The sequence below is a fragment of the Micromys minutus genome (genome assembly GCF_963924665.1).
Source record: "Micromys minutus genome assembly, chromosome: 11".
Taxonomy (NCBI): domain Eukaryota; kingdom Metazoa; phylum Chordata; class Mammalia; order Rodentia; family Muridae; genus Micromys; species Micromys minutus.
In genome coordinates this window covers 1294130-1306853 of record NC_137980.1, presented here as the reverse complement: position 1 = coordinate 1306853, position 12724 = coordinate 1294130, and the positions used below count along the sequence as shown (strand labels likewise).

Genomic DNA, 12724 nt, shown 5'->3' with positions numbered 1-12724 from the left:
CCAAATACACTGAGTCTAATAGAGGATAAAGTGAGAAAGAGCCTTGAGCTCACTGGCACAAGGGGAAATTACCTAAACAGAACTCCAATGGCTCACACTCTAAGATCAAGAATAAATAAATGGGACCTCATGAAACTGGAAGCTTCTGTAAGGCAAAAGAAATAGCCAATAGGACAAATTAGCAACCTACAGAATGGGAAAAAAATCTCCACTAACCCCATTCAATACAGGGCTAATATCCAAATATAATAAAAATAAAAATAAAAAAATAAAAAATAAAATCAAAAATGGGATATAGAACTAAACTAAGGAATCTCAACGGGCCAGGAAGCACCTAAAGAAAAGTTCAAAATCTTTAGTGATCAGGGAAATGCAAATCAAAACAACCCTGAGATTCCACCTTACACCAATCAGAAAGGCTAAGATCAAAAACTCAAATGACAGCAGATGCTGGTGAGGATGTGGAAAAAGAGGAACATTCCTCCATTGCTGGTATGATTGCAAACTGGTACAACTACTCTGGAAATCAATCTGGAGGCTCATCAAAAAATTGGAAATAGATCTGCCCAAAAAACCAGCTATATTGCTCTTGAGTACATACCCAAAACATGCCACACCATGCCACAGAGGCACATGTTCCACTATGTTCATAGCAGCCATATTTGTGATAACAAGAAACTGGAAACATCCCAGATGTCCCACAATGGAAGAATGGATACAGAAAATGTGGTTCATTTACACCATGAAATACTACTCAGCTATTAAGAACAAGAACATTGTGAGTTTTGCAGGCAAATGGATGGAACTAGAATATATCATTCTGAGTGAGGTAACTCAGACCCAAAAGGACATGACATGCACATTATGTACTCACTAGTAAGTGGATATTAGCCAAAAAAATACAGACTACCCAGACACAACCCACAGGACTCAAGAAGGTTAGCAAGTCCAAGGACAGAAGTGAGGATGCCTTAATTCCACTCAGGAGGGAGAGGAAAGCAGTCACAGGGGGCAGAGGGAGGGAGGAACCTAGATGTGAGAGGGGACAGGGAGGGAGGGGAAGAGAGAACAGAATCAGGTAGTGGGAAGCAGGGGGACAACATTGAAGCCTTGAGGGCCAGCAGAAAGGATAGAAACATGCAACCTCAGGAGGTAGGAGGTAGGTGGACTCTCTTGAATGTACCAGAGACCTGGGAGGTGAGAGACTCTCAGGACTCAAAGGGAGGGACCTTGGAGGAAGTGCGCTACAGTGGGGAGGGAGAATTTGTAGAGTCCACCTCCAGTGGAGGGACAGGATACCAAGTGGTGGGATGGGGTTGCCATCCTACAGTCAAAAGTTCTGACCCAGAATTGTTCCTGCCTAAAAGAACTGCAGGGACAAAAATGGAGAAGAGACAGAGGGAAAGGAGGTCCAGTGACTGGCCTAAAGTGGGATCCAGCTCAAGGTTCCAAAGCCTAACACTGTTACTGATGCTGTGGTGTGCTTGCAGACAGCATGGCTGGTCTCTGAAAGCCCAAGAAGCAGCTGAAAGACTCAGATGCAGATAATGAACAGAAGCCAGGGACCCATGGTTGGATTGTGGAAAAGGTAGAAGAAGCTGAGGTAGAGGGTGGCCCCAATGGAAGACTAGCAGTTTCAACTGACCTGGACCTCCAAGATCTCTCAGACGCTGAACCATCAACCAAGTAGCATACACCAGCTGATATGAGGCCCCTGACACATATACAGCAGAGGACTGGCTGGTCTGATCTCAGAAAGAGATGATGCACCTCACCCTCTAGAGACTTTAGGCCCCAGGGAGTGAGGAGGCCTATTGGGATGGGGGTGGATGGGAAAGTGATTAAAGTCATTTATCAAAACTCAAAGTTACATAAAGAGTATCAGAGAGAATTTGTATCCTCATTTGATTTATTGAAATGTAACAGTTAACTCAAAAATGATAGCAACAATGTCCTTCAATCATGTTTAGGACAATGAAATTTGTAGGTAAGTTTTTTATAATCATGAATACTGAAGTTGTATGTGTCCTTGATTTATTCACTGGTAGAATCTGAATTAAAGTATCTATACAAATGCTTTTTACAAGTTACTTGAAACAGGATCGTTGCAGGACTAATTCTGGAATAAGTACTACTACACCAGTGAGAATGGAAGGGGGGGTGTGACCAAAGCCAGGACAGCTCCTGAAAGGCCTCAATCCTGCATCTGGTTTATATTCTCATTTTATCCTCAAAAAACAAGGTGGGTGGGTGGGCAAGCAAGCAAGATTTTACAGAAGCATTCATGGCAGTCAGCAGGTTAAGGCCAACAATTGTTTCCACCACTTCTCCAGGTTATCAGGAACCATAAAAGGACAAGCTAAATACTAGCAGGTGATCTTCCTGAGATGATCTGCTTCAGATTATAATCTATGACAGTTTTGCTCTATAGGCAAGAGCCAAGAGGATTAATGTTAGGAAAGATTCCTGCTCTTAATATATTAAATATTACAGGGTACCAATACTATTGGCTACCCTCTATAAAATGGCAGCAAGGCCCTATTGCTAAAGACACTACTCACTCATATACATTATCGGACATGGAGAAATGAAGCTTTTGTCCAACTAGAATGTTTACCTCCACTGGCTAACACTCATAGTGCTGGGAAGCACTGTTCACACTACCAGAAGAGATAAGTGATCATCAGTCTCACCCAGCTCAACCCTGTGGCCTGCAATAGCAAATGGCCTACAAGATATACTAATGCAACAGTGGCATCAGATGTTATGGGAGTAACCAACCACTTTTTAAAAACTAAATTCAAAGCCCACTCCATGAGATAAAATCCATACCTGATACTGTTAATAAGCCCAAAACTCATAAGTAGATATGTCATGAGTCCTAGGGGTAGGGATACTACTATTAATTCACAGGAGTCATCTAGAAGCTAAAAACTAGCAGGGGATCTTTTTAAGATAGTTCTGCCATGGACTGTCAATCTATGACAAATTTGCTTCTTTAGGCAAATCCAAAAAGATTACATCTGAGGAAAGATTCCTGCTATTAATATGCTTTTCCTATTGTTAAATATATAACAATACTAGGTATTGACCCACCCTTTTGAGCAGATTTCTATAGACCCATGAAGGTGTACGATCTTATAGTGATGCTATCTAGACATACAGATGATGATACAGAATTCCTTTTTTTATATATAATTCCTAATTTGATTCAAATAACTTTAGGAAGAAAGTTCTTAGAGATGGTCTTAGTTGTTAGAAAGATATAATAAAGTTAGAATCAAGAATAGAATATGTCCACTCGTCAGAAGCTTTCATAATTACACTAAAAAAAGAAGTAGACTTGGAACAACTTTGTGTTCAAGAAAAAGCATTTAGGTCCAAGTATAAAGTCGCAGGTGTATACTATGATAAGGCAAGGCCATGAGAAAACTGCTGCTTGGAACTTATAATGATCATATTATGATAAAACACTGCTTGGAACTTAGTATCAACATCCTTCTGTAACTCCCATTCTATGTAACATTTTAACTCTGAGGTAATTTTCTAAGAACTTTCCTGTCTAAGAAGATATAAAAAGGCCAGAGAAAAGAAATAAAGTTGTTCTTTAAATGGTTTGGCTTGAAGAGTTCTGCCAAATGTGTATGTCTGTTTGTCTATATGTATGAATGTAGGTATATACATACACATGTATGCATGTAAGCATGCATGAATACTTGTGGAGTTGATTGTGACAAATGGTCAGGCCTGGCCAGAGTAGGCATATAAATTTTTTAATGTATATGTGTCTGTGCATATTTTCCTGTATACAGCATTTTAATTCTTTTCCTTTCCTTCCTCTCTGGTTCACAAAGAGTTAACCCACTTAGCCAGAGAGGCTTAGGGTTGACTCACTAAAGAAAGGAGCACTTGCAATAAATCCTTTTATTTAATTCCTGCTGTTTTACTTTGAGGTGCTAAATGCCAGAGACTACAGTTTATGGCCTTAGAGGAACTCAGGCAGGACAGCTACCACTGCAAAGTAACTTAGACTTAAGACAGGTAAATGTTTTATTATAGAAAAGGCAACCCTAAATATCTCACAAGACTAAATGTTTCACTGTCAAGACTGACCCTGGTTACCTTCAAGAGAGAACCAGAAAGAACAGCCTGGGCTGCCCCTGGAAATTAATATACTATACTAATAACATAATATACTACTGCTGCTCCTACTTCTACTAGTAGTGTTATTCTGCTAAATGAACAATTCAACCAAGTGACTCCTAATGACTTATCATTGTATCCACAGATAAGAGTGCACCATTCTCACCTGAGAAGCTTCTTCTTGCACTAGACAGCACTTAAAAAGAGACCCACAACTAGACAATGTATAGATAGTAAGAGACCTTGGAGAACTCAGCTCTTAATGAGATGTCCTCATCAAACCTCAAGGAGTAGAGATAATTGCAGAAGGGGACACAAGAAGATTCTAAGAGCTAGAGGCAGTAGATGGATGGCATCAAGGGAAAGTGCCTTCCCAACAAGAAAGAGTTAATGCAAACATGAGTTTGCAGTGGCTATAACAGCATGCACAGGGCCTACACAAATTCAAGACAGACTAAAATCACAGGGCAGATAAGGGGAAATAGGCGCAAAGTCTTATCCCTAACCAAAAAGCTATCTGCAGCTGATACCTGCGAGAACCGTTTTCTCTAGTGGAAAGACACAGGCGATATCCACCACCCTCCAGGGGAGGCCTCAAGCTCAGGTACAGCTGACCAAACAAAATGGACTCCATGGTTTCTTGTTTTGTTTTTCTTTTTTGTTGTTGTTCTTTGGTGGTTTTGTCCTTCTTTCTTTTTATTTTATTTTCTTGATTTTTCTTTGTTTGTTTGCTTGTTTTGTTTTTTGAGAGAGAAAGAACATGACGTTGGGTAGGGAGGGAGGGAGAATTTAGAAGCACTTAAGTGAGGAAAAAGAATATCAAAATATATTGTATGCAACTAAAAAATTCTAAATGCAAATCCATAAAAATGAAACTTACGTGAAGCAGAAACAGCAGACTGCAATGCCAAGTATAAATCTACCCTCTTTGGCTGAGTGTTACTGACCAAAGCCAGTTTATTATCTGCATGGCAGGCTGCCATCAGGACAGCCCAGACAGCAGGGTCATCTAGACAAGGAAGAGAGTTAGTTAAAAGCCTTGTTCATATCATGCTGCTGCAAAACTATCCTAAATGAAATTTATGTCTTTCCCAAAAGTGTTAATTATATTTTTTAAAAAGTTTCATGACCTTAAAAGAAAGCCAACTTGCTTTCCAAAAACAAACTGGATATTTAACGTTTAAGATTTTTGAGTTTCCTGAACATCTCATACAGGAACTAGCTGAATAAGTTCCTTCTGTCCCTCAGCTGGTTGGCTCAGCCCCTGAAGTATGCTATTATGGGGAGTGCAATTACATACACTCATAGACATGGAGGACAGTTTCGAGGAGACACTCATCTTTACTACTCTGTTCCTGTTTGAAACGCTTGGTTTAACGATAAACAAGTGAACACACTTTGGTTTTGGTCTTGGGTTTTGGTTCTTAAGAAAAGTGAAACTCAGAGAAAAAACTCAACACTGCACCTAAGTTCTACCAGGAAGGCATGAAAGAATCTCATGGTGCCGAGTGGATGCTGCATGTATGATTGCGTGTACCTGGGAAGAGCAACTGTGTAATGCTGCATTTCATAGTTAAGACCTTCTGACCCTCTAACATTTCCAGTAATAACTATGGAAACACACCAGGGTGGTATACTTGATTTCTCTTTACCTGTATGGTCAACAGCATGAGTATGGCATATCCTGCTAGAATTAACAAAAGCTCACTAAGGTGAGGCCCTACCTGTCAGTCTCATTAACTTGGTAGGATTTAATCATCATGGAGACAATCTTCTGGGTGGGTCTATGAAGATGCTTCCTGACATATCTACTTGAGAAAATATCTACCCTGAATTCGGCAGAACCATTGTGTGGGTTCCAGTCCAACAGAAAGAGAGCGAGAGATGAGTGGTAACTCATCTTTCTCTACTTCCTGACTGAAATGGAGCATGCTGTGTGGCTTCTCCCCGCCACTGTGCCTTCCCCATGCCTTAACATACCCCAACCTTCCAGAGTTAACCACATACAAAAATATTATAGTAAGTAATTTAGTAGGTATAGATAAACTGTACTAGACCAGACTGGTAGAAATTGAAATAAAAAACAGCCTGAAAATGTCATTCATATTTTCCATAACAGATAATCAAGTATCTCTATGAAAACATTACCATCAGTTTATTTAAACAATTGATAAATTATAATTAACAAGAGTCACATTCAGATAATCAAGTAATATGCAAAACTTTAAAATACATTCTTATAATTCTCTACCATGAAAATACAAGCTTTCTTCTTTTAACCCACAAGTGTAAAGCTAATGACAGCCAGAGTATAAAATGGTAATATGTTCACCTGGAGAAAGGAAGGCTGCCTTCTGAATGGTCTTTAGAGCAGCGTTGCTTTCATCTTCTGCCGGACTGCTTCCCTGGGCCAACTGGTTCACAGCAGTATACAGTAATGCCTTCTATGTAAGAAGAAAAGGAGTTGCATTTATCAATTCGCTTCACAGATTCCTCTTTTCAAAAGTAAAAGGCCTATATTTAGCATGATATAAACCCTAAAGCAATGAGGAGCATTTTCTGACTCATTAATACTATTTAACAAGTTAAATGTTTCCTTTGTATGAAAGTAAAAACTAACCTTTCCTTGATTCGAATCCAAAGTGTGAGCCACTTGGCCAGCTACAGCACCACCCTACAACAAAGCATAGTATTTAGACAAATGCCAAGCTTTTCATGAAACAGTAAGACTAATTAAAGTCTTCCCTGCAAATCATTTGAGAAGATCAGTTTTTAGCAAATTTACACTTGCAAACTCTGTAAATATCAATATAATAGTAGAGCTTTAAGAAAGAAAATCTGTCTACTTTGATCATTTCACTTTTAAAAGTAAGATGATTTTGTAGGGGCACTAAGTAAATGAATGTGCTTAAGATGTACCATCTTTCAGAAACATGCTAAAAGAAAGAATGGCAGAGAGGGAGATGAAGGGTAGTGAATACAAGCCAGCACAGCTTACTCCTGGGAAAAACCTAGCTGTAAATCAACGGAAGAACTGATAATAAAAACGTGATAAATGCATAGATAAAGAAATGGATAGGTAGATGGATGGATGAATGGATAGATGGATGGATAAACAGATGGACAGACAGATGTAATGGACTACTGCTTAGCTCAGGTAGATGGATGGATGAATGGATAGATGGATGGATAAACAGATGGACAGTCAGATGTAATGGACTACTGCTTAGCTCTCAAGAACAATGGAATCACAAATTTCAAAGGAAAATTAATGAACTTAGAATGTCATTCTATCTCAGAAAGAAAGAAAATACATGTTCTCCAGTGTATGTGCGTCTTAGCCTGCAATGTACACACGTGTATGTAAACAAATGTACATGTGTGTATAGACCATCTAGAAGGGGGAAGCTGGATGCTATCAGATGTGAGACAGGTCAGAATACAGGGCAAGGACCTGTGAGTCAGGAAGAAGAGCAAAAAGATGACTTTTATCATTTTTACTGTCATTGAATTTTCACGTTTTTGTGGTGGATGAGTGCACAAAGACGTAATCAAAATGAAGGAGTGTGTGCTGGCTGGTTTTACGTCAGCTTGACACAAGCAAGAGTCATCTGGGAGGAGGGAGCCTCCAGTGAGAAATGCCAGTGTAAGATCAGGCCATAGGCAATCCCACAGGACAGTTTCTTAATTAGTGATTGTTGGGGGAGGTCCCATCCTTGGCTAGTGATCCTGGGTTGTATAAGAGAGCAGACTAATCAAACCACAAGGAACAAGGCAATGAGAGCATCCCTCCATGACCTCTGCATCAGCTCCTGCCTCCAGGTTCCTGTACTGCTTAAATTTCTGTTCTGACTTCCTTTTCAAAAACAAAGAAAAAAAACAGGATTCTTCAAACCTTCAATTACTAAAAGAAAAAATCCAAAAATTTCAAATTCAATTGTTGAATACTTTACCTTAAAAAAAATGAATTGTAAGAATGCTTTTGCCAGACATGGTGGTTCATTCCTATAATCTTAACGCTCAGAATGCTGAGGCCAGGACAGCCATGAGTTCAAGGCCAGTTTAGGATGCATAGTGAGTCCCAAGCTAGCTTGAGCTGTATGAGACTCTGCCTCAAACAGAGCTGCAGCAATGCAATGGTTTCATCACATCAATTTTACACCTTAGATTTTATATCACACGTGCACTAGGCTTCTCATACAGAATGCTGAAATAAAGCTTTAGAGGTATGTGAATATAAAACAAAGGTGGATTAAGAAAAAGGCAGTATAGCAGAGTGTGAAAATTCCAGAGTTAGTGGATTGAAAACCAACAACAACCAGGATTTTGTACAAGTTACTTAACCTCAAGGCTTCGAGCTTCCTTCTGTCAAAAGTAAATAGTCATTACTGAACTTGGTTCTACTGTTTAACAAACACACCCAAGTGTACCACAGTAACCCTCTCTGGATGTGCAACTTACTCACAATGTCCAATGCCTCCTATCAAATAGCTAAGCGCCTACTACCCAAATGGCCTGTGAACCAGAAGCATCGCCTGGGAGGCCATTAGAAACACAGACTCTCAGTGCTGCCTCAGCCTTGCCAAATTACAACTGATTTAATACTACTAAGTGATGCCAACACACATCTGAGAAGTACTGGGATGAACATATTCCTAAAAGTACTGCATAACTGTAACACTGAGCCCCAAGTACATACGTGGCTATAACATGTCTCACAGAAACAAGGACACTCTTTCATATGAAGCTTTTTTAATCCTGAGGTTCAAATTATGTCTGTAAATAATGCTCCAGAAGATACCATCGGTGAAAGACATAAAGCCACCTTGAGTGAAGATCAGAAGAACAACGGACAATAGAAACACAAAGACCCTAAGTACCAAAATTATTACTCAATAAGTTTTCAAATCAAGTTAGGTGTCGCTACTGTTTGCCAAACACTTAAATGAAAAAAGAAAATATTAATAGCAGAAACTAATAAACTATAGATACCTTAAAATTATCACTAAAACACAGTATATAATTACTTACAAAATGCCAGTGATTTCATGCTGATATTGAAACTTTTGGATATTAGCAATGTTCGTGTTATTATCTTACCTTTATACAGTTTTTAAATAAAACCATCTTTTGGAATTTAAAAATACAGTCCCTAATGCTTATTTGTTATGCATGTTACTTATTCATATAGGCATTGAGATAATCTGTGTAATTTTCAGAACATTAGTGCCCTCCTACTTTGTAGTGTTCATAACAGTCAGAATAGTTTGTAAATACACAGAGGATGCGCAGTCTAGTATTTGTGCAAATCATTATTGATTAAATGATGATGTTTCCTTCATTGTATGTATAATATTTCTAAGAAAAATGCTGTGTTTAAAAATGTATTTAAGATGGGTGTGTGGTTAATGCTGTTAATTCCAGCACTCAAAAAAGAAAGGAAGGCAGATTCTGTAAGTCTGAATTCAGCCTAGTCATCATAGGAAATTCCAGGTCAGCAGCCAGAGTTACACATTAAAGCGCTCTTTCCCTCCCCCTCTTGTGTGTGTGTGTGCTCGCATGCGTGTGGGGGATCTCTCTCTGTGCATATATATGTAAGTATATATACATGTGTAACAATATACATATGCATATATATATTTAATGCACCACTAGTTACTTGTCAGAATTCTAGGCATTACTCACCTTTGCATTCCGCTGGGTGTACTGAGCAACAATTCGAGATAGCAAAGACCAAAGAGCAGGGTCAGCAGGGTTACTAGAGGGAACACAAAAATGCTCACCTTAAAGATGACAGTTACTTTAACCAAAAAACACACCAAATATTTTAAGAATAAAGCGTTTTAGAAACCTAAGCAAGTTCTTATTAATTGCCTACCTTTAACTGAAAAAACCTTAAACTTTAGAAAACAAACTATATTGTTTTCTATACACTAAGAGTACTTATGTTCTTAAAACATGAATGAAAACAGTATCACGGCGACAAAATTATGAAACAAATAAAAACAGCTAAGGAAACATAGAATGTGTGTTCAGAAGAACCACAAAGAACCTTAAAGGCACAGGATGAACTGTAACTCCTACATTACACAGGAGAAGGATGGAACACTAAGAGAAACAGTTCATAAAGAATACACTTCACATTAAGTTTTTCAGTCCAGCCAGAGAGCTGGTTCAGTGAGTGTGTTTGGGCGCTTAACCTGACCTGTGATTGGGCTCTCAACCTTCCTAATGCTGCAACCCTGCCATACAATTCCTCATGATGCAGTGACCCCCCCAATAATAAAATTATTTTGTTGCTACTTCATAACTGTAAATTTGGTGTTGCTATGAGTCTTAATGTAAATATTTCTAAAGACAGAGGTCTTTCAAATTGGTTGAGAACCAAAAACTGAAAACCTCTGATGCATGGAAAAACCCTAACCATATGGAAACCATATGGGTTAACCATATGAGCCAGGAGAGAAGTGAGTCCTGCAAATTGTCCTCCCATGCTCATAAGTACATGCTACTTCTGTTACCCACTCACCCCTCAAAAATAAACCCAATCAGCAAAAGTTGTTCATATGAAGGAACTAAGAAAGAAAAAGAAATTAAAGCTACAACATATGAAAATAAAAATAATTCCTATTAAATGTCATTTTGGCTTTTGTTTTTGTTGTTTGTTTGCTTTGGTGTGGTGAGTCAAGGTCTCTCTGAATAGCCTTGGCTGTCATAGAACTCTCTCTGTAGACTAGGCTGTCCTCAAACTCACAGAGGCCAGCCTAGTCTGCCTACAGATAGATATGTGTTGATATAGATCAGTTAATGAACTGACAATATTACAAACTAAGGAATTACCGTTTTATATCAAAATAAGTAGTGTTTCTCACCACCCCCAAAAAGAGAAAAGCTCATCAACTGACAAAAATAACAAGCAGTCTGATTTCCAAAACGAGATGCATATTTCCCTCTATCACAATAAATCCTAAAAGCTGAGCACAATCACATCTAATAAACCATTCCCCAAATGCAGACTCACCTGTGCACAGCCTTCGCCACCTGTCTCTGCACTGCCACACTGCGGCCCTGCAGTGCAGAGACTGCTGCGGTAAGAAGGCACCTGTGGTAATGATTCTGGTGTTTCACGTGCTTCAGTAACTCATTCAGTGCTGCTTTTGAGAGTGTGGCATCCTGCATTGCCAGCCCTAGAGCACACAGTGCTTGGAGACTCTCTGCAGTTGGTTCCTTTAAAATAGAGCTAGAAAGAAATATTTAGTTGTCTGTTAGCCATGAAAGAGGTAGCCTAATATCTATCAAGAGGTAGGACTGAATACAAAAAAGCTATTTTCTTAAACACTCATTAAAATAAGTCAATGCTGTGCTTAATATAAGAAGAATTATATTTACATTTAAATATAGTAATTATCTGACTGGAACAAAATAACAAAGGTCTTTCACAGCATAAATTGACAAATCTCATTTCAAGTCATTATATCTTTGTTTTAGAAACATAAATTGCCCTCTTTGGATCTCAGTATTAGATAAATAATGAGAACAATCTTAGTAAAAGTTTTAGTTTTAGTAAAATCTATTTAATTAAAGGAAGATCAGAAGATGCAGATTAGAGCCACCAGCACTCTGTCTGAGTCCTCAGATTGAACTAAGAAGGGGCAGACACTTTGTGGCAGGACAAAATGTCAGGGAGCACTGCAGTCCCGCAGCAGTGCCAGGGGTCACAGACACGAGCAACTCCGGGTTTTAGCACACCACGGGTCTGGTGGGTGGCAGGTAGCAGGAGGCTCTCCCTGGCAGGGAGCTACAGCTGAGAGACAGAGGACGTTCCCTGATCTCCTCAGCATAGAACCTGACCTTGCGTCCTTCTAGTTAAGAAGAAAAAGGACCCAGGGCCCACTAGGGCTGGCACTAAAGAATGGCTTCTCAGCCCTTCTAAGCACAGTCACACAGAGTTGGAACTGGAAGCCATTTTCCGAAGGTTTTATCAATTTCCCTCACTGCTCAGAAGGTCAGAAACCTCTCCATTTTTGTATATACAGGTTCCCATCATGGTACATCAGGCAGTCAAGGATAGTGCAGGCCAGGGAAAAGATTTCCACTGTAACAGACAGTCCTCCCTTGGGGACTAAGTGTGGCCAATTGTTCTTGACACTAAATAAGCAATATTGAACAGATACAAGGCTTTGAATAAAGCCATGATATTTAATTCCACCCGTCAATTTAGAACAAGACATGTCCAATTCCTTCCATGTACTTGAAAGTTCCTAAAACATTTAAAACTTATTTACATTGTTCAAATCTTATCTCAAAGACTTTAAGGCTCTGATAGGTAAACGTTAAAGCCAGCTATACATACGTACCATTTGAAGAGTAATGACTTGGCTGCATCCATTTTTCCTTGTTTATATTCTGTTATTGCCATAGCTGTCAGAATGTGAGCTTTGTCTTGCTCTGACTTACAAACAGCCAAGGCTCTCTCATAGGCTGTTACAGAGAAAAGGACAAGAAGCAAAACATCAAAGCAATTCTAACCAACAAAATACAGCATTTCCCCTTCCCAATCCCACTTTTCAAAACAGATCTA

The 12724-nt window shown here is 39.1% G+C and overlaps 1 protein-coding gene across 1 annotated transcript in view; it reads right to left on the bottom strand.

Annotated features, from left to right (window-relative positions):
* Positions 1–12724, bottom strand: part of SKIC3 (SKI3 subunit of superkiller complex) — an 86471-nt gene that overhangs the window by 22599 nt on the left and 51148 nt on the right. The window contains exons 31-36 of the mRNA XM_080925132.1: positions 12501–12624; positions 11165–11383; positions 9829–9901; positions 6764–6817; positions 6476–6587; positions 5024–5152 (exon numbers count right to left, since the gene is read on the bottom strand). Of these exons, the coding sequence (XP_080781258.1) occupies positions 5024–5152; positions 6476–6587; positions 6764–6817; positions 9829–9901; positions 11165–11383; positions 12501–12624 (711 nt within the window). The remainder of the gene's footprint in view (positions 1–5023; positions 5153–6475; positions 6588–6763; positions 6818–9828; positions 9902–11164; positions 11384–12500; positions 12625–12724) is intronic.